The following is a 27049-nucleotide window of genomic DNA, read 5'->3' as shown; positions in this document are numbered from 1 at the left end:
ATGAGTCTGAGTTTTTAAGATGAAATAGAAAACTTGCAATATTCAAGCATGTAGGGCAACAGTGGAGTTAATTTCCATTTATTAAGGACCTTTAGTCCAAATCCATCCTCTGAACAAATTATTTACTTGGTGAATAGAAGAGTAAAGAAACACAAATCATGCAGATGTTTTTCTTCCTAGATGTGGACATTAGCCAAAATTGTCCTTTTTAGGATATTTTAAATGATTTTAAAAATATGAATAAAGTGCCATGAGTTCATGCATTAGCAGCTTAAAAAAGAGTATGGTCTGATGAAAGCAAAGTAAACTTCAAGCAGAGCAAACCAACTTAAGAAAAGAATCAGTTCCAGAAAGCTATGCAAGATCAGAGAATGATACCATTTGCTAAACAAGCTTTTTACTTTATAAGCAGAAATGCAAAACGACTGTACCATCCGTTGTCATTTTCCTTGACTGCCCCGATGTTGTGGTTAACCTAAATCCAGCCGGTAATGTTTCTGAGGACCCAGGCATCATGCTGATTCCGTGTACTTCACGGGGAGGAAACTGCCTTCTCCAGGTCGACCCACGCCTGAAATTCTTGTCATCACTCTGCCGGTACAGAGATACAATTTGATGTAATGAAAACAAACTAGTCCAGGTGCTTAAAACATGTAACACTGATTATGTACATTCAGTCTGTAAAGTATACATATGGAATATTATACTTTATTTCGAGGGTTATATTGATTCCAAAATGAGAATGCAGGATATGTGAAATAGAAATGTTTTTATTAAAAAGTTCATATGATTTTGAATCTAAAACATATATAAAAGTAAAATCTTTGACAATTTAAAATAAAACCCCAAAGTTTTTCCAAGAAGAATATTTGGTATACTTTGTTGCACTTCATGCCAACCGGTTTTATGGTATGAGATGATATACTTAGTTGAATAAGTATTGGGTAAACACTATTTGGGTCACACACTTGATGAACTATTTCATGAATTTTGCTTTTATGTATACAAGATATATGTTATGGGAAATCTATATTTGATACAACCTGGCTCATATGGGATACTATAATTTATATTCTGTGTAAGAAACTAAATTTGTCATTTGCTAGATTTCAGCTGATACAGAATTAACTTGTAGTTTGTTGAAAACCCTATGCAAATGGTCACCTTCCTTTTAATAAATACATGTGCTCATTAGATGCCACTAAAAGCATAATGTAACTCTGGTTGCTGTTTTACAATGTAATTCTTGTTGCTGATTCTATTATATCTTAATTGCATAAAATCTTCCCTCTCTGTACATACACATTGTACCTGCAGACAAACAATTATTTTCTCTGAATTGGTAAGCAACAATATGTAATTTACTATTTGACTGATTATATTCTTTGTTTCTAATCTAAGGAAAATATTAATCATTCTACATAGATCTTATCTTCTTATATCACTAAGTTTTTCATCGAAGGAAGGACTGTCTACTCCCTAAAATTATAGTTAAATATGTGTGGTTGACTCTGCTAGCTCAGGTGACTTCATTCGGGCATAGAGAATATAGATAGATAGATATTCATCATTGTTATAAATAAGAAACACTATAAAGTATTCTTCATCATAGACTACTAATTTAAGTAGCATACAAGGTTAATCTGGGAAAAATAAAATCATTTATGTAATTACATTTATCCATTTTTCTTTTAGAATCCTTATTATTAATATATAAATTTTGCTTAGATTTGATAGCCATTTTACACTTTAAGAGATTTCTGCTACTCTTCTCAGCTGCTGCATTTTACTTTGCCTTAGACCTCCAAATGTTTATAAATGGAAAAAAGAAGCAGAATTTCACAGTTGTGGCCTCTCTGACTTCTTGAATCTTGGAGAAGTTGTTGCATGAGCATAAATTTTCTTCAGTTCTATAAAACATTACATTACATTGTAGGAATGTACAGCTCCTATAATGTGTGAGATAAGGGCTCAAAAATATGCCAGTAAGTTGAGAATTTAAATCATGATTCCTTAACTTCTGCTCTTTCAACATAGTGTTACTGCAGAAAGTTAATGGGAACTATAAGCCACAACATCACAGGAAAAGGTTTCCATGAGAGGAGATTGAAAGATATGCTCTCAGCTGAGGATATCCTCTGTCTGTAGCAGCACATGAGCACTTCTCAAATCATTTCAGTGGAATCTGAATGCGATCAGCCCCAGAAACAAGTCTATTCTGGCTCCAGCTAAGTTGTTTAGATATTTTTGTTCACACTCAAAAAACAAAACCAAAATCAAACAAAGAAAGAAACAAACAAAAAACTGAGACAAAAGCGACTAGAGGGTTTGAATGACAAAATCATGTGCTTTTTTAGTAATAAAAAGAGGCAGCATAGGGCTTCCCTGGTGGCGCAGTGGTTAAGAATCTGCCTGTCAGTGCAGGGGACACGGGTTCGAGCCCTGGTCTGGGAAGATCCCACGTGCCGCGGAGCGACTAGGCCCGTGAGCCACAACTACTGAGCCTGCGCGTCTGGAGCCTTGCTCCGCAACGGGAGAGGCCACGATAGTGAGAGGCCTGCGCACCGCGATGAAGAGTGGCCCCCACTTGCCACAACTGGAGAAGGCCCTCGCACAGAAACGAAGACCCAACACAGCCAAAAATAAATAAATTAATTAATTTAAAAAAAAAAAAAAAAAGAGGCAGCATATTTTAAAGGCAGATAATAACATTCCATTTAGGCCTTTCAACTTGTTCATTACTTTTAAGAAGCAACACTAGAACCCACATAGACTTGTGTCCCTGACTGGACCTCTACTTCAGGTCAGTCTGCATTTTAGAATCTAACGATATGACAGATCTTTAATAATTTTTATTAAAATTAGTTTTCCAACTTTTAAGTAAGGAGAATAATTGTATTTAAAAGTGTGTATGTGTTTATGCAGACTATCTTTTTGATTCAACAATTAAGAATAAGGATTAAAAGCAGATACAAACTACTATATATAAAATACATAAACAACAAGGCCCTACTGTACAACACAGGAACGTATATTCAATATCCTGTAATAAACCATAATGGACATAAAAAGAAATTGAGTTATTTGTAGTGAGGTGGATGGACCTAGAGTCTGTCATACAGAGTGAAGTAAGTCAGAAAGAGAAAAACAAATACTGTATGCTAACATGTATATATGGAATCTAAAAAAAAAAAAAAATGGTCATGAAGAACCTAGGGGCAAGACAGGAATAAAGACGCAGACCTACTAGAGAATGGACTTGAGGATATGGGGAGGGGGAAGGGTAAGCCTGGACAAAGTGAGAGAGTGATATGGACATATATACACTACCAAATGTAAAATAGATAGCTAGTGGGAAGCAGCCACATAGCACAGGGAGATCAGCTTGGTGCTTTGTGACCACCTAGAGGGGTGGGATAGGGAGGGTGGGAGGGAGGGAGCTGCAAGAGAGAAGAGATATGGGGATATGTGTATACGTATAACTGATTCAGTTTGTTATAAAGCAGAAACTAACACACCATTGTAAAGCAATTATACTCTAATAAAGATGTTTAAAAAAAGGAAAGACTCATCAAATAGAGGATATCAATAGAGAGAAATTATAATATATGATATATATTATATATATGATATATATATAATATATATACAGAGAGAGAGAGAATCTAATGGAAATTCTGGAATTGAAAAGTGAAATAACAAATTAAAAATTCACTAGAGGGGCTTCCCTGGTGGCGCAGTGGTTGAGAATCTGCCTGCCAATGCAGGGGACACGGGTTCGAGCCCTGGTCTGGGAAGATCCCACATGCCGCGGAGCAACTAAGCCCGTGTGCCACAACTACTGAGCTTGTGCGTCTGGAGCCTGTGCTCCGCAACGAGAGGCTGCGATAGTGAGAGGCCCGCGCACCGCGATGAAGAGTAGCCCCAGCTTGCCACAACTAGAGAAAGCCCTCGCACAGAAACGAAAAAACCCAACACAGCCAAAAAATAAAGTGAAATTCTTAAAAAAAAAAAAAAAAAAAAAAAAAATTCACTAGAGAGGTTCAATAGCATCTTTGAGCTGGAAGAATAAAGAATCAGCAAACTTGAAGATACAGCAATTGAGATTATTCAGTCTAAAGAACAGAAAGAAAAAAAGAATGAAGAAAAATGAACAGAGCCTCAGATACCCGTGGAACATCATTGAACACACAATATACACTTAATGGGAATTCCAGAAGAGGAAAGAATTAGGCAGAAAAACATATTTGAAGAAATAATAGTCCAAAAATTCAAAAATTTGATGAAAAACATTAATTTACACATCCAAAGTCCAAGCAGACATCATAGTAAAACTGCTAAAAGACAGTGAAAATCTTGAACGCAAGAGAGAAATTGATGTATCATACAAGGGAACCACAATAAAATTAACAGCTAATTTTGTATCAGAAACAATGGAGGCCAGAAGGAATGAGATGGCATATTCAAAGTGCTGAAAGAAAAAATATCCTGTCAATCAAGAAGTCTTTGTCCAATAAAAGTATCCTTCAACAATGAAGGTGAAATAAAGACACTCCCAGACAAACATAGAGTGAGAATTTGTTGCTAACAGGCCTGCCTTATAAAAAATACTAAAGGAAGTCCTTCAGGGTAAAAGGAAATGACACCTGACAGTAAATCAAATCCACATGAAGAAATAAAGAGCAAAAGGCAATTATATAGGTAAATACAAAGACACTACAAACATATTTTTCTCTTTTATTCTCTTAACTGAGTTAAAAAACAATTGTCAGGTTTATAACATAAAGAGGGAATAGAGTTATACTGGAGAAAGGAAAGGACACCAGACAGTAACTTGAATCCACAGAAGAAAATGAAAAGAACCAGAAATGATAAATATGTGGTTTAATATAAAAAATTCTATAAATATATTTTTTCTCCTCTTAAATTTTTAAAAAGACATATAAAGCAATAATTACAACACTATTATTGGATTTATAACACATATGGATATAATATATGTGACAATAATAGCACAAAGGGTAAGGGAGGGAATTGAACTATATTGGAGCAAAGTTTTGATAATTTATTAGAATTGAGTTAGTATTAATCTGAAGTATATTGTGATAAATTACATATTATAATCTCTAGAACAAACTGAGACTAGTAACTCAAAAATATAATAAATAAACCACAAAGGAATTAAAATGTACATTAGAAAAGTATTTAACACAAAAGAAGACAGTAAAGGAAGAACAGAAGCACAACAAAAACAAAAGAAGACATGAAGCATATAGAAAAAAATAAAATTGCAGAGAGAAATCCAACCATATCAATAATTACTCTAAATATAAATAACAAACATTCAGACTAAATGTGAATGACATAAACATTATCAAAACAGATGAAAAAAACAAGATTCAATTATACACTCCCTACAAGAGACATTTTAGATGCATAGACACAAATAGGTTGAAAGCAAAAGAAAGAAAAAATATACACCATGCAAACAGTAACCACAAGTGAGGTAAAGTGTCTATACCAATATTAGATAAAATAGACTTCAAGACCAAGAAATATACTAAAGACAGAGACATTTTATAATGATAAAAGGGTCAATTCATCAAAATGATATAATTATGTGCACCTAACAACAGAGTCCCAAAATACATGAAACAACGCCTGACAGAACTGAAGGGAGAAATAGAGAATTCCACAATAGTAGCTAGAAAGACAACCTACTGAACAGGAGAAAACATTTGCAAATGATATGACTGATAAGGGGTTAATATCCAAATTATATAAATAGCTCATATAACTCGACAACAAAAAGACAAACAACCCAATTAAAAAATGGGCAGAAGACGTGAATAGACATTTTTCCAAAGAGGACATTCAGATGGCCAGCAGACATGTGACAAGATGCTCAACATCATTAATCATCACAGAAATGCAAATTAAAACCATAATGAGATATCGCCTCACACCTGTCAGAATGGCTGTCATCAAAAAGAACACAAATAAGAAATGCTGGAGGGGATGTGGCAAAAGGGAACCCCCGTACACTGTTGGTGGGAATGTAAATCACTGCAGCCATTGTGGAAAACAGTATGGAGGTTTCTCAAAAAACTAAAAGTAGAACTACCACATGACCCAGCAATTCCACTCCTGGGTATATATCCGAAAAAAATGAAAACACGAATTCGAAAAGATACATGCACCCCAATGTTCATAGCAGCATTATTTACAATTGCCAAGATATGGAAGCAACCTAAGTGTTCATGAATAGATGAATGGATAAAAAGGATGTTGCATGTATATATACAATGGATACTACTCAGCCATAAAAAAGAATGACATTTTGCCATTTGCAGCAACATGGATGGACTCGGAGAGTATTATGCTAAGTGAAATAAGTCAGACAGAGAAAGACAAATACTATATGATATCACTTATATGTGAAATCTAAAAAATAAAACAAACTAGTGAATATAACAAAAAAAGAAACAGATTCACAGATACAGCAAACAAACTAGTGGTTACCAGTGGGGAGAGGGAAGGGCAGAGGGGTAAAATAGGGTTGGGGCTTAAGAGGTACAAACTATAATGTATAAAATAAGCTACAAGGATATGTTGTACAACACGGAGAATATAGCCAATATTTTATAATAATTATAAATGGAGTATAACCTTTAAAAATTGTGAATCACTATGTTGTACACCATAACTTATATAATACTGTATATCAACTATACTTCAATAAGAAAATTTTAAAATTAAAAAAAAATTTTAAGTGGCTAAATGGATAAATAAAAACCAAAAGAAAAATTTAAAAAAAAACAAAAAAACCAAACCATAACGGAAAAGAATATGAAAAAGAATATATATGTACATATACACACATATATATACATATATATATACATAGAACTGAATCACTTTGCTGTACGTGAGAAACTACCACAACATTGTAAATTAACTATACTTCAATAAAAAATTTTAAAAAAAGAATAAGTATTGAAAAGATTATCAAAGTTATAAAATTAAAATCAGTTAGATATTAACTGTTTTTCAAAAATATTAATCATTATCCTGATTGGACAGGAGTATGAATTTACAGGAAGTTAGCTGAGGTCAAGACTGTAGAGCTTATCTGTCTAACCTCCTCTGAAAAGGACAGCTTGGGTTTTATAAAACCAAGATCACCTGCCCTGCCCATTTGAATGTGGAATTATTGTCTCATTTTAGGAACTGTTCATTCACAAAACTATTTTAATCAGCTTTTATTTACAGCCAAGAAACACCTGCATTTTGCAACACAGAATTATGCATCACTGTATTTTCCACTTCATACTCAGGTTTCCTCCCCATTTTTTCCAGAAAGATCCTTGAAAAACTCAGAAGGAATATTAAAATCCACAGTTTATCAATGCACAGAGTGTGCTAACGTCCCTTGTATTCCTTCATCTTGGGAGACTACTTACATGTTTACTATTTTCCAAATCATTTAAACATGCATATACTATGTGTAGAGATTCTTACACTCAATATAACCTTCAATTCCTATGACTGTTAAAATGTTACTCATATATTTTTAAGGAAAACACAATATTGATATCTAAAATAATCAAAAGCTTCCCATTTATTGAAAGCAAGTTTTCTCTTCCTTTTAATATCCTAAAGTTTCCTGTGAAGATATACTGATATTTAAGAAATAAGCACATCCCTTATTAAAGAGCTGAATTTATTAGGACTAGTGTTATCATTACTTACAATTTTAAAAATTTTTGCTCAACATTATTTTGCTGTCATAGCTCATGAAAAATGTCTGAATTTGAATTATTTCTTAGTGTTTCTAACTGCTGATATGATAATATCTATGAATTCATAAAGTTCTTTCCCAAATCAAATTAGTAAAATTAAATATTTAAGAATAATAGTGGGGAAAATTCTAGATTCTATCCATAGAACAAGCATCTGATTAATTTTGAGCACTAGTCCTTGAAAGCCATTTTACTTGTACTGTCCCAGGTCCCTTCTGAATGACAGACAAAGACTTACTTCATCTAGTCGCCGTTCAGTTCCCAGAGCCAGGAGGTTATTGTATTCCCTTTCAAGAATCTGCCTTGCCTGTTGAGATCAGATTACAGTTAACATCATTGAAGTCACCTTTTATTTGAAAAATCATAGCGATTATATTTACCTGAGAGAACATTCCAATACCCTGTTTTATTTACAGGGGTCTTATTTTTTTCATCCTCTATATTTATAAGCCATTGTAAATTTTAACTATAAACACAAGGAAGGGCAATTTTCTTTAGTCTGTGGACAGTAGAGACAGCCTCACATAAACGTCTGAGGTCAAAGGGTTTGACCTCACTTTGCTACTTTATTCCAATTGAATATTTTATGTAAACTTTGAAATATATAAAAATGACATAAAAAGTAAAGTTAGACTGCCACATTTTTATCAAGTCTATGCAGGTAGTTCTCAAACCTGGCCAATCATCATCATTTGGGGAAACTTTAAATGATTAGGGTTCCTGTGCCCTATCTCTTGATATCTGATTTCTTAGGCTTGTGATGTAGATTGCACGTTTTATTTTAAGTTTTTAAGGAACTCCAGCAATTCAAATAATTATCCAGACTTGGGAATCAATGGCAGACCCAGAGCTGAGTGTATAATTCAGACATGTAAATAGAAATGACTGCCCCTCAGAGAGAGGCAGAGACTAAAGGCCATCTGTCAGGGATAGCGTTTGGGGGAATCTGCCATTCAGGTGGGAGGTTGGACCACATAACTTCTAAATCCCTTTCTACTTAATTTTATGATTTTGTTTTGGCTAGAAATCCAGTAGCTTGAAATTAAAGTCCCAGTGACATATATCAAAGGTTGAACTAATTCCCATTAGATATCATGAATACACAGCCAACTTTTTTTTCCTAAAAGTTTACTTTGTCCTTACATAAACCAGGACATAGTGCAACTACAGCACAAAGGGGCTTGCCTGGGTATTCTGTGTTGGAATCTGTAGTAATAAAGCTAAGCTGCTGTAGTCAAAGTTCTCATCCAGGGCTATAAGTGAGCCATGCACACCACTTTCAAGAATATTATTTGCATATTCTCGAAGTCCAATTGCTTGTATCCAGCGAATAACTCGATCATTGCTCCACACCAACACATCTAGAAAAAGAGGTGCATCATTTTAGGCTGCAGTATTTTGCATAGTAAATAAAAACTGCTAGCTGAAATGAGCCACAGGCGTCTGGCCAAGTCAGCATTTATGCTGGCTTCTTTATCCACTCCCTAGTGCAGCTGGCTCCTTGTGTCACAGGTATTTACCATTCTAATAACTAACCCTTTCTACTTCTGGCCCAGAAAATAATTTGTGATTTTAAGAGTGTTTGTTATCACTGAAATGAGAGCATTTCCATCACATGGAACATAATGTCTCAAAGTGTTTCTTGTTTTCATTCTGGAGCTCTAGGAGTCTGTCTGAAGTTCAATGCTTTTACCACCAGATGGGGACATTTCTTATTTGTGTCCATATACAGCTCTTCAGTCAAGAGAGCAAGATGACAATCTACTACGGTTCTTCATCAGAGTATTTTTAAACTACTACCTGACTATTGTGTATAGGCTAGAAGAAACTTTTTTTTTTCCATCTGAAGCAATAAGTCAGAGAACAGAATAGTAAGAGAACAGGCACTCAATAGTTTGATACTTACCCTACTATTTTGTCAATCCATTATTTCTCAATCACATACTAATCCAAAAATCAACCACTCTCAAGTCATAAGTTGTTTTTCCTTTTAGGTTGAAACGCAATATTTTACTAAGGTACAAAACACTTTGAATTTTATTTTCTAAAACTAAAACCTTTAGAGAAAAATGTCATATATACCTTTTTAGACGAAAACATATCAAAGTATATTTTATCCTTTTTCCATTCCTTCTCATTATGAGTTGACATAATACTACATAATAGCCAGCAAAACAGTCAGAAGGACCAGAATGTTCCATTGAAAAGAAAGAATTTTGAGGAACTTAAGGGGAAATAAGAAAAGAATTAAAACTTTTTTTCTAATCCTTGAGGTTCCTCAAGGCCTGGCAGCTTTGGCACCTCTAAATTACAATCCTTAAGGGGAAATGAGAAAAGAATTAAAACTTTTTTTCTAAAAAAAAATTAAAACATTTTTTCATTTCTAGAAAGGGAAATGAAACCCATAATTTACTAGTACAGTAAAAGTAAGTTTTCCTATTAATTTTTTTTTTCTTTCAGAATGAAATTTATACCTTACCTGGAAAAAGTATAAAGAATACTTTGGGAACTATTCAACTTCAACTGTTCATTTCCCCAATTTAAATTACCTGCAGGGCTTCCCTGGTGGTGCAGTGGTTGAGAATCTGCCTGCCAATGCAGGGGACACGGGTTCAAGCCCTGGTCTGGGAAGATCCCACATGCCGCGGAGCAGCTGGGCCCGTGAGCCACAGTTGCTGAGCCTGCGCGTCTGGAGCCTGTGCTCCGCAACAAGAGAGGCCGCGATAGTGAGAGGCCCGCGCACCGCGATGAAGAGTGGCCCCCACTTGCCGCAACTAGAGAAAGCCCTCGCACAGAAACGAAGACCCAACACAGCCATAAATAGATAAATAAATAAATAAATAAATAAAAATTTAAATTACCTGCAAAAATCTTATTAGTATTTTCTTCTTTGTGTGTGTGTGGGGGGGGGGAGAGTATTTATATATTAAGTTCCTCAAAAGCATTACTAATTTGTCCTAATGCATTAATTTATAACCAATTTAGATTTTCTTGTGTATAACATTAAAGCAATAAAGTGATACTTCAGCACCACAGAGGTCCCCGCATGTCCTTTCTGTTATTATCCTCACCCCAACAATAACCAATATTCTGACTATGCTCACCCCAGATTAATTTTGCCTGATTTTTTAGTTTTTTATAAATGAAGTTGTACAATATGTATCTTCACTCAATATAGGGTTCACTCATGCTATGGCAAATAGCAGTAGCTTGTTTATTTAGTATTCCATTGTATGATTATGTCACAATTTATCCCTTCTACTGTTGATGGAAATTTGGGTGGATTCTACTGTGGGTTATTAAGAATAGTGCTGCTTTGAACATTCTTATTTATGTATTTTTCTGTTGGCTGTATATATACATATTGCTGTTGAGTAAATAGCAAGGAACAGAATTGGTGAGTCATGTTTTATACATACATTTAATGTTAGCAGATATTGCTAAATACCACTCTCACATTTTAAAACCCCCAGTAGCAGTGCATGAAAATCTGCATCTTTACCAATATTTTGTATTTTTCACTTGTTTGGGTTTTTTTTTTTTAATTTGCTTGTTTTTAGCCATTATGGTAACATTATGTTGTTATGAGTTGAATTGCTGCCTCCCCACAAATTCATATGTTGAAGTCCTAATCCCCAGTACCTCAGAAAGTAACCTTATTTGGAGATATAGTCTTTACAGAAGTAATCGAGTTAAAATGAGGGTATTAGGCTGAGTCCTAATTCAGTATGACTGGTTTTCTTCTTAAAAGTGGAAATTTGGAAATAAGATATGCACACAGGGAGAACACCATATGAAGATGAAGGCAGAGATCAAGGTGATGCTTCTATAAATTGAAGAATGCCAACATTGCCAGTAAACCACCAGAAGGTGAGGGAGAGGCATGGAACTGATTGTTCCTCACAGCCCTCAGAAGGAACCAACCCTGCTGATACTTTAATCTAGCCTCCAGAACTGTGAGATACTACATTTCTGTTGTTTAAACCTCCCAATGTGTGTTACTCTATTACAACCGCCCTAGCAAACTATCCCTTTGTATCTTATCTTAGTTTTGATCTGTAACTCCCTGATACCTGCTTGTTAAGCAATTTTGTATCTATTTACTGGCCATTTGGAAATCCTTTTTTATGAAGCTCCTATGTATCTTCTTCTCATTTTTTAAACATATATCCTTTTCTTGTTCATTTGTAAGAGTTCTATAGATATTCTAGATATGAGTCTTTTGTAGATGTGTATTGCAAATAGCTTTTCCAACTCTGAAACTGTCTTTCACTCTCCTAATTCTTTCAGTGACCCTAAGTGCTTAATTGTAATGAATTTCAGTTTATCTATCTTCCTTTAGGGTTAATGATTTTTGTGTCATGTATAAGAAATATTTGCCTATTTCTAGAGAATATGAAGATTATTTCTCTATGTTCATATTCCCTTTTCTCCTTGGATTTTCTGGTGATGTTTTCTCTCAGATTTTATTTATCTGAAATATATTAATTCTATCTTTAATATTGATACAGTTATAGAGTTTTAGGTGAGATGTTAGTTTCAATCAGCATTTTAAGGATGTCATTCCATTTTCATCTGGTTGTTATTTCAGTTGTGGAGTCAGACAGCTCAAGTGTTGCTCCTTTGAAAGTAATGTGGAGTCTTCTCTGGAAGGTTCTAAATTTTTGTTGTCGTTGTTGTTTGTTTGTTTTATTTTGTTTTGTCTTATTCTGGTCATGGTTTTTAGCAGCTTTACCGTGCCCAGATGTGTTCTCCCAGCCTTTTTCTTTTTAATCTTGCTTGGCATTCATAAAGTGTCTTGAATCTGTGGCTTGTTGTTCCCATTCATTAAAAAAAAAATATCCACCAGTATCTTTTCAACTATTGCTTCTTCCTCATTCTCTCTTACCTCTCTTTCAGGGATTCCAATTACACCTATACTAGACTCCTCCCTGTGTCCAGTGTCTCTAATGATCTGTTTTGTATCACTCATCCTTTTATTTCTTTTCACATTTCAGGCCAGATATTTTCAACTGATCTATCTTTTATTTCATTATTAGTTCCAGTTTAAACTTTCTGCTTCTTAAAATTTCCATTTAATCATTTCTTAACATATTGATTCTAGCTATTTATTAAAAATTTTCCATTTTGTCACCTATTTTCTTAACGCATTAATCACAATTGTTTTAAAGTCCATGTCTGAAAAAAAATCATCCAGGGTCACTTGTGGATATATTTCTATTTTCTGTTTTATTCCTTTTGGTTTTCCTCATTTGGCCCCATTATTTGACATGTTTTATATATATATACATATATATGTATATATATGTGTGTGTGTGTATATATATATATATATATATATATATATATATATATATATATATATAATCCCTGACTTTATGACTGAAAAATGCCTCAAGAGGAACTTTGCATAAAGTGTCAGGCTTACTCATTTCCTGTTTCTCCAGGTTCTTGGTTCCTCAAGGCCTGGCAGCTTTGGCACCTCTAAATTACAATGTTCCCTCCCCTGTTCTGTAAGACAGGGAAAAGCAGCAGAGAATGACAGGCTTACCTCTCAACACATTTCTCTTTTTCTCAAGATCATGGCCTCTCAAGTCTTGGGTGTCTTAGTTGCTTTCTGCTGCCTTCAAACAGCTGTTTATTGATTGATCTAGTTTTTCTACTTGTTCTTGGTTGAAGATTGATCTGATTTAATGTATTCCATTATAGTCAGAAGTGGAAATTCCTCAGATTAATTTGTACTCTTTTCGTCTCTACCAATCCATGGTGGTGGTAAAGCATTTGCATATGAATCTGGAAGGTATATATACCTCACGTACCTCTACTTAACTCCTATTGTGGCTTGAACAATCTTATTTCAAAAGAAAGGCCCTAAGTCTCTCTTTGGATTTGGTTTAATGAGAAACGTGTGAGGAAAGACTCGAAATGCCCACTTTCCACAATCGCATTACTATATCCTGCTCCAGCCAAAGAATGAATTTCTTCAGGAAGCAGGATGTTTATTGTCTCCCTCAGAGTTTCAGCTCTTTCTTTCCCCATGTCTTCAGCAAAGCAAAGGACTTAGGTAATAATCCTTACTATCTATGGAAATTTTATATTATATATATATTCTCTGGGTCTCCCTGGTCAGTCCTAAAGTATATGTTTTCCTCTGAGCGTTCATTAGTTTTTCCATTGAGGCATTAGACCTCAGAAAACAGGATGTCAGTTGGGTGGTATTATATGTTGGTTACATTAGTCAGCTGCTGTTGATAGCAACTGATTAGTTCTACCTACTGGTTATACCACACTTGCACTTCAAAAGTTGGGTAGGAATGTATGGTTGGCAGTAACAGTTCTCCAATTATTTTTACTAAATGCAACATTTAAAAAACTAATGGGACAATAGTTCAACACAAATGTCGAGTTTTCTTTACACTAAATGGATTTGTAAATAGGAAGTATTTGTTCTTTTCTGGAGCTGGATTTATATTTTGATAGTCTATGACATATTTTGTAGTTACCATATTTCTGTAAATATACATCTACCAAAAATTCCATTGCCATACCTGTAGTTATTCATGAAATAATAAATATAAAATAATCCATTTATTTACAGGGTAAAGGTAAATAAGACACTAATACCAAATTCTCTTCTTCAGAACAACATAGTTTTGTTTTTTTTTTCATTTTGTAAATCAGATCCCTTTCTATAAATCTGTTTCCAAGCAAAATTTATGCTCTGACTTTAAAGCTTTGTAAGGATCCTCTTGACCTAAACAATAAATGTCTAGAGATCAGTGTTGACTGTTTCCTAGCAACAAATTAAATGCTTATAGATTCTTGATATTCACATGGTCTCCTCACTGCAGAAAGCTGTTCATTAAGGTCAAGGTTAATTAACACTTCAGATAATAACAGAGACCCCTAGTCACAGTCAAGAGTTATTCCTGTAAATGTCATCAGATCAGTTATAGGAAACGGGCTATATATGATCTCACTCACAGCTACATCACACATGGAGTTGCCTGTGTATAATCATAGTGAATCCTGGCAGTTTTTCTCAGAGCTACACTCTACCTAGCAATTGCCGAATACTAATATAATATTTGATGTAGTGCCAAATCATCTGTCTATATAAGAAGCATTTCATGTGATGAGACCAAGCATAATAAAATCTAATTGGAAAAAATACTTCAAAAAAGAAAACCAGAAACGGGTATCCCATGGGTAAAATCTATTTGTGTGCTAAAACATCTTCTGTTAGGTCAAGCACAGACTTCCTCTAGGTGTCTTTCTTTGGCCAATTAGTTCCCAAATTTCAATTCAACTGAACAGCAGTGCTCTAAACACAACTTGCAATTTCCTGGGTCCCCAAAATAAAGTGAAATCAAATAACCCAATTTTGATAATGGAAGAACATTTTCTTGCTCCTAGGTAATGAGTCAAATGAAGTGTTACAAGAAATCCATTGTGTGTCTGTCTACTCTCCAATGAACCATATATAGAAAAATATTTTTAATCAATCACCTTCACAGGCATTCAAACCCATTCCACTCTAAGTAATGTACTATCCAAGAACTGCCAAAGATAAAAGTGATTTCTGACAATATTTATCACAAATGAAAATTACAGAAGTCCAAGATAGGTGATCTGAAAGAATAAAACAGTGCTAAACTTTAATATGGGAAGGAAGGGTAACATGTAATATATACTATTTTCATGTCTTAGGTAAGCCCTAAAGGCAGTGAGGATTACAATAAACAGACTCGTGCCTAACTTTGAACAATTAATGTACAAACACTTATTGAATTTGATGAAATGCTTCCATATATCAACTCCTGGGTAATGGTAAACAGAAATATAAGGAGTTTATTTTGCTTCTACTCAAAATTTTCTTCCAAAAATTTGAGGCTTTTTTCCATTAAAAAGTATAAATAGACATAAAAGGGCTTATGATTTTTGCCCAAAAAAGTCCCATAGATATTTATATCTTATACCTAATCATTAAATTTTCCTTCAACAAAAACAGTAATAAAAATAAAGTGGTCTCTAACAAGTATGAAGTCTAACATGTTGTTCTTTTTAAACAATTATTTCCCCTGTATATTAAGGTACTGCTTAACATTTAAAGGGTTAATTACTAAATACAGTACTTTTCTAATAAGTCTGTTATAGGAAGTATCTTATTGGTTTGTACAAACAATAGTTGCAGCAGTTAGTAATGTTTCTAAAATCATTCCTAGCTAAAATTATTAGTGGACTAGTCTCATTTATAGGGGAAAATTCCCTCTGTAACTTCTATATAAAAATCCCTGTATAATTTCAACAACTATATTACAAAAATAAAATATTTGGTCACTGAAATAAAATTCAAATGATGCAAACCAGGGATAAACTGCTGTAAATAAATTATATACCATGTTTCTCTGAATCATAATGAGAATGTTCTATTAAAAGTCTGACAAAACTATCTATGTGAAGGCATCTTTAGGATAAACAGAATATATAAGTAATAGGTTCAGAGGAATAAATCTCAATTCAGAAAATCAAGAATATTCCCCAAATGGGATATCTATCTCATAAAGTGATGATATCCTTTTCTGAGTTTTAATCAGAAAAGTAATGAAAAAGAAATAATGATGACACTCTTCTAGCTGAATACTTACGTTACTTAATGACAATTGTAATGCATACAGCATTTTAGGTTCATAAAAGTGAAAGCTAAAAATCCCAGAAAAAAAAAGGCATTTGATATGAAAGAAAGACATATTACCTTTTATTTCATGTTGGCTTGCTTCTCGTCTTCTTTCTAGTTCTTTTCGGTCATAATTCAACCTCTTTAAGCACATAATTCCATATTGTAAACTTGTTCTGTTATTTTTTTTTTTAAAGGAGAAAACACATTTAGTTTACTCAGTAGATGATTAGGCATAGTCAACACTATGCACTACTTCTTCAGGCAACAGGTTAATAAATTCCATTTGTAATTAAATCCTTTAGAATTGGAGGGAATTAAAATTATAGTTATTCTAAGCACACAGTGTTTCTAAAGAGTAAAAAAAAAAATATTTTCGAAATAAAGTAACCATAGTCTTAAAAATAATCTTGGATTATGTTGTTCATCCACATGTCTTTGTTTTCCATTAGGCTATTTCAACATTGTTTGAAGACAAATGAACATTTTACTCCTTTGAAAAGAGTCACTATTATGGAGACAAGAAGGAAGTTATAAGAAAGGGATACTCTTCTTTTTAGCTGATGAGAAAAATAATATAAAAACATGAATGAGGGGCTTCCCTTGTGGCACAGTGGTTAAGAATGACACGGGTTTGAGTCCTGGTCTGGGATGATTCCACATGCCACGGAACAACTAAGCCCATGCACCACAACTACTGAGCCTGAGCTCTAGAGCCTACGAGCCACAACTACTGAGCCCACGTGCCACAACTACTGAAGCCTGCACACCTAGAGCCCGTGCTCTGCAATGAGAGAAGCCACCACAATAAGAAGCCCACACACTGCAACAAAGAGTAGCCCCTGCTCGCCACAACTAGAGAAAGCCTGAGCACAGCAACAAAGACACACGCAGCCAAAAATAGTAAATAAATAAATAAATAAATAAATTTATAAATAAATAAATTTATAAATAAATAATAAAAATATGAATGAGTTAAGTGATAACATACAGAACCAAATACCAAAATGAATCGCCACCAACTCTAAGTGATACAGAAATATGTGAAAGGAACAAGTCAGCAGATATTGAAACTCTATGTGGAAAGGATATTGTAGAAGAGCAGAAAACTGACTGATCCTTAAAGGATCAGGCAGAGGGAGGGTTAGTAAAGGATATGGAGCACCATGAACATAGGATTGCTGATGAAATGTTAAATGTGTGGTGATAGTTCCTCTGTCCAGAGTGAAGATCTATGCCAGGAAGTTAGGAGGAATAAGATTTTATATGGAGAATGGGGTTACATTAAGGAAAGTTTGCATTCAGAGTAAGTGTAGAATACATCAAGGTGATAAAAATTATTGGACAATTTTCACAGGAGGATAAAAATGACAATAAAAGGTTTTGGTTTAAGAGAGAATAATCTGGTAGTAACACAGGAGTTAGGGAAAATAGGTAATTCTAGGGGACAGGGAAATTAGTTGAGGAAGAAATGCTGTCAAAATAAGGGTCACACTAAGGACAAAGAAAAGCATGAAAAGAAAATCTAGAAACCAGAGATGTTCAGAGAGAAGAAAGAAGACTTACTGATATTATATATAAAGGATGTGGAAGAGTATAATAGGTAAAAAGAATCTCTAGGCCTCAAAAATAAAGAGCACTGAATATTAGTGATTTCTTAAATGTTCAGAATTATAGACAAATTTAGACATACACATTGGCCAGGCTACTCTTAAGTGCTGGATGCATTTCTAAGCCCTGCATTTTAATAAGAACAATGCTGAGTTCAAATATTTCAGAATCAGAGGAAAATGGAAAGAAATCTGCATTAATTGCTGTTATGGGATAAACTGTGTTTCCCCAAATTCTTACAATGAAGCCCTAACGCCCAATACTTCAGAATGTGACTGTGATTGGAGACTGGGTCTTAAAAGAGGTAATTAAGTTAAAATCAGATCATCAGGGTATGCCTTAATCCAGTATGACTGGTGTCCTTATAAGAGGAAATTTGGACACACAGAGAAACCTGGGAAGTAAACACACACACAGGAAAGACGATGTGAGGACACGGTGAGAAGGCAGCTATCTGCAAGCCAAGGAGAAGAAACCAATAATGCTGACACCTTGATCTTTGTTTTCTAGATTCCAGAACTTTGAGAAAATAAATTTCTGTTGTTTAAGCCACCCATCTATGTTATTTTGTCATGCTAGCCCAAGCAAACTAATTCAGTGGAATACCAGATAATACTGATGTAAAAACCATCATAGACATTAGCCAGCTTGAGGTTAAACCACTGGGTCTTGCCTAACTTCTGCCAAGTTTTTGTATGTAATGTAAAATTGTGCTATAAAAAGGATATATGTTGTTACAACAATGTCTTGTCAGATGGAAAACTGGGCTGTAAAGACAATGGGATGCCATATGCAGTAAAGTATTACTTGCTTTAAGTCAGAGCTAAGCATAGCATAAAGATGAAGCTTGTGTATTTCCCAGAACAAACAAGAACCCTGCCATTTGAGTAATTTTTATTTTTTAAAAAAGAAAACTTGATCTCTGGATGAATCATTTCTACTATAATAATAAAGCAATTAAAAGTTGATCCAGTGAAGAATAGAAAACAGGCACAAGTGTGTCATCAAAAATTCTAATATGTAAAAGTCTATTGCAACCACACAAAATTTGAGGCCCTAAATGTTCAGTGACAGGGAACTCACTACCTCACAATGTGTGTACTATAGAGCAATTGAGAGTGATACAAAGTTGTATTTTCTGTTAAACATAAATCACTCACCCTATTATCTATACCTATTTGTACTAGAAAAGCACATGTTCAAGACAGCAAATATTACTCTATCACATAATATTAAAACATAAGAAAACTTATCTAAAGTCCTCCCTTATCCAAGCTAAATTTCTTTAATTCCTTCCTTTCCCCCAGATTTTTACCACTTTATCAATAACAATTTAATGTCTATAAATTAATAAAATTTCTTATTGTTATCTCACCACATGGTAGGACTTTTATTGTGCCTGCCAATAAACACAGTCTAAATATGCCCTGTCAAGCCATTAACCAGAACTGAGATTTTTGTGTCAACTATAAATCACATATCTTTTTCACTTGAACTGCTTTTAAATCATGAATTCCCCATCCAGCATCTTAATGGTTTTTAAAAACAATGTTATATTTATCTCTACTAAATTTAATCCAACAGTGTAAACAACTGTGTTAAGATTCAAAACATTTTGATAAATTTGACTGAAGAATCTCAATTATTATCTCTTTATCCTAACTTTAGTCATTAACATATATGATTTTTATACCATTTTAATTTCCATCACTAATTAAATGTTGGACAGGATGTGAACAAGTAGTTTCCCAAATTGTCTAGATTTATATTTATTAATTTATTATAATAACTAACTGTATATAAAATAATCATAATACAACTGACAGTTTTGCAGATAACCTACAAAGAGATCAGGCTTCAACATAACATTTATGACATGGTATTATAACAACCCTTTTTTTACTCCCTAGATGATAAGCAACTTGAAAAACTAATTTTCATTTGTCTTTCATTTATCTGTGCTCTTACCAATGTCTCACACCCATTCAGTATTTGTTTTCCTGAAAATTAATGTACAAATAAGCAAAAGCACTAAAAGGTTTACACAAAAACAAAAATGTTCTTCAGAAGAGAATTCCTTCTCAAAATTTTTTCTAGTATATGCCTAAGTTATATAATTTATAACTCCATATATAGTCGAGGCTGATGATTTTATTCTTAATAAATAATTTTCTAATATTAAAACATATATAGATACAAATCACAAACATGAAATTTCCTACAGATACAGGGGAAAAAAAGATCTATGCTGTATGAGAATTTTGTACTGTCCAGTTCCATAAACTTTGTGCATGTAATATGCACCCAGCTCTACATTAGATAGTCCCCGCAATTTGTTGTATAAAGATACTTTGCCAAGTAGATGTACACAGATGTTTCGAAGAGCACATATTCTATATTTCTTAAATATCTCTTTATGTTCTAGTAATATATACAATTATTTATTTTTCTCTTTAATTACTTTTTGGAAAAAACGTACCGATGGAAACTATCCACCATTTTTAAATGGACACGGAGATCTTTTTTTGTTAGGTGATCTAACATTCTTGCATCTACCAAGCATTCCATAAAATAACTTCTGTATTGAGGTAACCCCAGGCTGGGAAGCCATTCGTTTCCAATCCACTCGTGGTTCATATCTCCATATGCCAGGGTCTGTAGAAAAACCGGACACTAGAATTGTTTTATAGCAGTCAAGTTTCTTAGCCAATAAAATGGGACGGTAATTGGAGGGTATGGGATATCATTATAACTGATATTTAATTCCTATGATATATTGAAACAAAGTGGAAATAATATTTAGCCTCTAAATATTTGATTTATTTTGGTACAAAGTAGAACTCTGGGTACATGTATCAAAGTCCTTGCCTAAAGAGAATGATTATGTTCACTTTGTTTGCTCAAAAGGAATTACATTTTATACAAATATGCATTTTAATTCAAAATCTAAAATGAATGATATAATACAAATGCTGAGCTTAAAGATCCTTTCTTTGTATTGATAGATTTATTTAATTTAACTTATTTTATTTTTATCTGTTAGCCAATATGCCACCATTTCCTTCTCTTCAATGCTACTATTACCATTGCCATGGTGTAATGGCAAATCTTGATGTGAAAACAGAAACCTCAGTAAATGAATAGAGAAAGGAGCCACAAGGCTAGAGAGATAGAATGCTGAAGCTTTATGTGGCCATTGTTGTTACCTAGTGAAGCATGCAGCCAGTATTCTATAAAAATTGATGCAATCAGTCTTTCGTAGATATCAATCAATACAGACTCTGTACTTAAAGAAGCAGAGCATGATCAAAATGTAAGACAATTTAATTCTTTAATATAACAATATGAACTGATCTTACCACTGTTCTTAAAAGCCAAAATGAAAACCAAAATCAACCATCATCTCTAAAGCAATTTTTAAAAAGAACTATTAATCTCTATTAATTTGACAATGTCTTCTATTTAGTTCCTTATCAAACAACAAATTCACAATTATAACATGTATGTCTAATGAAAATCTAGGTGTTCCCTTTATTTTGTGTGTTCTTAAAAAATGAAATTCTCACTAAAGTAAAACCCTAATGCGACCCCAATTTACTAAATGTTTAAATGTAGGTCCTAGTAATAACTACAAAAATTTTCCTTACAGTCAAAGTTTGAATCACATTACCTATAACACACATTAATTCTTTTAGTAATAAACATGTGGAAATGTTGAAAAAGGAACAGCTTCCTTGCAAGCATATATGTTTGTTCAAAGTACAGATGCTTGGCTCATATGCCATCTCAATAAATGGGAGAGACTTCTGACGTGTAGTCACAAGGCTAACACATGTCCCTCCAACACCATTTCTCACACACTTTCCATTATACTTGAAAGCATAGGTGATTCCAAATAAGCTTTTTGAAATCTCCCCTCCCCGCTTACATCCAACATAAATGATTGCTGATTAAATATATTCAGGGGTGATTTCCAAGAAATTTAAGTTACAGTTCATTCTTTTAAAGGAGAAATGAAATTTTCCTTTCAAAAGAGGCCAGGTATAAAATGATGATCATCTTCTTTGCAAAATATGGCGATTTTAAAAGACCTATATAGTAGTAAACATAATAAAGTCAAATACACAATTAGCCTAATCTTAAGCTAAGTGAAGACACAATATTATGACATACAATTTTCTTACTTTATATCCTCATAGCCTACTAAATGATATTGTTTGAAAGCATATGAATTTCCTACCTGGGCCCAGCTTCCTTCCTCAGATTCTTTCTGTGTTAGCAGCAGGAAATGATTAATAAAGCAGATAAAGATAAATTAATCTCAAATTAATACAGTAAATTTTTTCTAGTAGAAGCAAAATTGCTTTGTATTAAAAATGTTAATTAAGACACAGACAAATAAATACACAGATCCTTATTCAGATCCACAGTAATCAATAGAGCCGTTCAAGGGCAACTACAAAGGCACCTACACAGTTTCTAATTTATTCTGATTAAATGCACACACATACAACATATGGAATTTTCATGATACATTTGATCTGGTCATTCCAAATCTTTTTTAATTCTTAAAAGTGTGGGATTTTACAAATATAATAAGTTATGACAAAAATTTCTGATTATATACATACAAATATACAATACACAAATGTGTATACATACATATGATGGATAAATCTTATATAAAGTAAATTAATGGAGTGGACAAAGTAACTGCATCCTTCTAACAAAACTTTGTGGTAATCAAATGGATTTCAGCAAGAACTAACAACAAACAAAACTAAACAAGAAAAGACCAAGCACAACAAACTAAAAATGTAATTAGTATACAACATTGGCATTTTTATTCATCATAAACTAGATAATCAATTTTTCAAAGAGGAATAAAATTAAAAGGACATTAAATTAAAAATAAGTTGCTCATAATAAAATGCATGGCATGCCCAACTTTGTTACTTTAAATAAGAAATGACTATATGTAATATATTTTTAAAAGCTGACAATTACAATGAGTCACGATGAATTTTTTAAGTCTGTGCTTTTAGTACTAAATGAACACTTTGCATGCAGGTGGGAGGAGGAAGCTCTGTATTTGAGATGGTAAAGTACAAGAAACTAAATAATTATATTTAAAATGAGTATTCAATCTACACATTCTATTACAAATTTAATTGGGTTTGGTAACATGCATTACCTGTGAATATGTTCGATTTTAACTGATATTTGTTATCAAAACTTTCCAATGTTGCAAAATGGATAAATAAGTGTCATTAAATTCTTGATTATTGTTTGCATGTTACAAACTCTTATATTAACCACATTATGCCAATCTAGTACAGCTTCATTTAAAAATGTCTAGGGTCAGTGAAATAAAACCATAATGAAAAATGTTAGTTATCATTGCATATTACTATGTAAACATACCCCATTACTCTGATCTATCATAAACAAAATAGCTTTTCCATCCAAATAGCAGCAAAATAACTTTTCTTCATGTTCAACAAAGCTGTGAAGACTAACCGTTTTTGCTGGAGCTGCAAGATTTTCCATTTCTTCATGGGTCACCCAAACGTTGCCTGAAGGCTAGTGAGGAGGCCCAGAGGGAAGCAGTGGGATCCATGGGAGGGAAGCAGTGGTAAAGAAGAAACGCAGCACCACTGTAAGTTAATGGTACCACAGTAACACGACCATGCTCTTGCTTCTATAGCATGCACAAGAGACAGCACTGTTAGTTTCTCATAGCTGCCTTTTTCTTCTACTTCAAAAGATTAAATAGAAGGAGGCATGCTGTGAAGCTCACATGGGATAGATTTAAAATGATACTTCTGTAATTATTAATCAGGAAAAAGGCTTAATCAAAATTTGCATTTCAAAGGTATGCGGCTATTGGATCCACTTTTTGTAATCATGGAGAACTGAATAAATTTGATCTGTAGAAGAATATTTTTATTTTTTTCTTCAGTAAACAAAGGTACATGTATTTCGTGTTATTACCAATATTTTGCTCACAAAGTTTTAATTCTTCAGTGTCCTTGGAAAGAGAAAACTGGTTGTAAATACAAAGCTGAAAGCTCTATCATAACCTGTTTGGAAACCAATATCAGCTTTTCCCAAATGACCTCTTCCTTTTACAGTTCAGTAAATATGTTGTTTTCCTATATTCTTATAGAGAAAAAAGAAGAGAAATGCTATTTTGGAGTTAATAATAGGTATTTTTCCACTAAATATTGTCAGAAGTCACAAAACCTAGGTTTCCTAATTTTTTAGCAGTATCCTTCACTACTATAGAGAAGAACATTATGTAAAAGGAAATTTTCCCTCTAGCAGGCACTATTCTATTATGAAGTCTCATTTGCCTTCTAAAAAAAACAACCCATGATGTTTGTTTTATACACTGAAGTATTAATACATACAATTTCTAGACCGAAGTCCACTTAGTAACATACAGGTCACTGGGAACCACTTCCCATCAAATTCCACCATTTTACTGGGAAATATTTATGAACATTTCAATATTGTCCAAGCACATCAATTCTATAGTTACAGTGGAATTTAATCTTATGTATTGCTTGTTACTTGTTTTGGAAGGGGTCTAGTTTCAAAGAATTGGAAGTAGCAAAGTTGATACCCTGACATAAGTCATCACCATAATTCTCTCTTGCCTTTTCTACCAACACATAGTACCATGTTGACTTATCTTCTATTATAAATAATGTAATTTAATATAATTTAAAAAATAACTACGTATAAACTAAATTGATGAATATAATTTGACATAAGATAAATCTCATGTATAAGAGAATTACTCATATATATAGTTGAGTAACAAAACAGAGTTGAGTAGTAAATATTTATAATTATAAGTAAATCATATGGGCATAAAATCTCAAAGGATAAGCATCATATATATGTAATGAATTCTCATTCTCCTACCATTTTGGAATTTTGAGTATATATGAACTTTTTCCCTAAAAGATAAAACTGTGCACAACTGTAAAATATACTGAGAATACAGCAGTCATCCATGTCATTAAATGCCCCTCCCTTCTATCCCTAGCTTCCAGGAATGGTGCTCATTATAAACAGAAAGTTGTGTATGAATATATGAATCATTAAATCATTTGGCAGAAATTGCTTTTACTGACTTTTTGAGCCGTGTACTATGTTAAAAAGAATTTTACACTCATCTGTCACATTCCCTTTACACCCAGTGACGACAGTGTTTTGCCTGAGTGGCTATACTGTTCAACGTGACCTTCAGTGACGGTTACCTGAGAGGAAATTCATTCAGGCCAGATTGTTTTACAATGATTTCTAAAGATTCGACCTTGATTGTGAATCCGAACAATGAAGATCTCCCTCCTTCTATAAGAAACTTGACCAGTATTATTTCATACTAGAATACATACATGTATAATCTCTTTCACAGGTTAAAGTCTGTATTTGCCAGTCTATCACCATATTCTGGGGTGAGTAGGACTCTGCAAGCTATGGCTTTGTCTGTATCTTTCCATGCAAAATGAGTATATATCCAGGGCAATTTTCTCAAGTATGGTTGCCAAACTTTCTGAAGTTGTAAGTTAGCTGTTCACTTATGCTCTGCAGTTTTACTTCTGAGGAGCACTGCCTGCTCTAGAGTCTGGTAAAGTAATCCATAAAATGACTTCTAAACAACCCAATCAATTAGGCATTAGTTGAGGTTTTAACAAGTTTATTTTATAAGCAAACCCATGTGTAGTAAGTCAATTATTCAGATTTCTTTCTTTTTACCACCAGTTTGAAGGATGGAACTTTCAACAGGGTAAGTCATAAAAGGGTGCTTTAGAGCATGAGTGTTTCAGCAAAGAGCACATCTTAGAGAATAGCTAGAGTGAGACGCTTTGAGCAACCAAGGGACTCTGGTGCCTTGGGTCCAGGGATAAAGACAATGCAAAAAGTAGCTTGGAAAAGCATAAAGGACAAGTATCATATAATTTGGTTGTGGTTTTCTGAGAGCCACTGAAAATCATTTACATCAGTCCACACTGCAACCCCCAGTATCTGAGCTGGAGAATGCAAACCAGTAGACTTTTTTTTTTTTTTTTTTTGTGGCGAATACCATTTGAGTCTAGCAAATGATTCCTAAAATTTTAACTATCTGGAAATTTACCAAATTATAATCAAGAGGCTTGAGTTCTAGCAGTGCCACTTCTCAGTAACTACCCAGGACATTTCCTAAACCTCTCTAAATTTTAGATTCTACATCTGTTAAGTAGACTAAAACTGCATACTCATACTAGAAAAAATACAAATAATTTAAAATTATGATGTAATATATTCTGATACAGGGCTGGGACTAGGATGAGGTAGGTGAGGTGTCAAGGGGGCTACATTTAAAGAAGCACTCACTTTCAGGATCATGCAAGTGCAAGGTCGGTACTGACAGTGAGTGCCTCATTCAATTTTGTTTGAGGTGCCTTGCTGGCCTCACCTTAGTCCAGATGGAGTAGAGTATTCAGATAGTATTATCAAATGAGATCTAGTAGGAAAATTCCTAAAGGATGTTGAGAATTAAAGCACTTAACTAATTAAATCATTCAGGACAGAATTATGATGTAAAAATTAATATTAAAATGAGTTTAAGGGATAACTCATGAAAATTAATTGGAGGAAAAGAATTCTCTTGCTGTCAGAAATACAAAATAAGTAAAGCAGCCAGACCTCAGAATAATCCTAAACTTTATCTAGCTAGAAGTAACTTCTGTTACTACATAAGTCATTCTGAAGAATTTTTTACTTTATAATTGAATTACAAAGTAAATTAATTTGAAATTTACTTTTCACTTTCAAAATGGCCTAGATCCACATTTTTCCCTTATCTGAATTGATATTTCTCACCATAAGAAGAGAAATGTTTCTCATTATAATAAGACTAGTTTTACACAATTATATTTCACCTTATTTACATTAAAGGTTGAGG

The 27049-nt window shown here is 33.5% G+C and overlaps 1 protein-coding gene across 12 annotated transcripts in view; it reads right to left on the bottom strand.

The window, feature by feature from the left end:
- Positions 1-27049, bottom strand: part of PPFIA2 (PTPRF interacting protein alpha 2) — a 479171-nt gene that overhangs the window by 3196 nt on the left and 448926 nt on the right. For 8 of the 12 annotated variants that reach the window (XM_057557043.1, XM_057557042.1, XM_057557045.1 and 5 more), the window contains 7 exons: positions 23611-23673; positions 22331-22360; positions 20570-20763; positions 16558-16655; positions 8988-9163; positions 8041-8109; positions 432-591 (listed from right to left, as the gene is read on the bottom strand). In XM_057557043.1, the coding sequence (XP_057413026.1) occupies positions 432-591; positions 8041-8109; positions 8988-9163; positions 16558-16655; positions 20570-20763; positions 22331-22360; positions 23611-23673 (790 nt within the window). The remainder of the gene's footprint in view (positions 1-431; positions 592-8040; positions 8110-8987; positions 9164-16557; positions 16656-20569; positions 20764-22330; positions 22361-23610; positions 23674-27049) is intronic. The other 4 variants (XM_057557044.1, XM_057557048.1, XM_057557054.1 and 1 more) reach the window with 1 other exon arrangement.

The sequence above is a fragment of the Balaenoptera acutorostrata genome, chromosome 11 (assembly GCF_949987535.1).
Source record: "Balaenoptera acutorostrata chromosome 11, mBalAcu1.1, whole genome shotgun sequence".
Lineage (NCBI taxonomy): Eukaryota > Metazoa > Chordata > Mammalia > Artiodactyla > Balaenopteridae > Balaenoptera > Balaenoptera acutorostrata.
The sequence above is the reverse complement of the archived record's forward strand: the minus strand, read 5'-3'. Positions and strand labels throughout refer to the sequence as shown.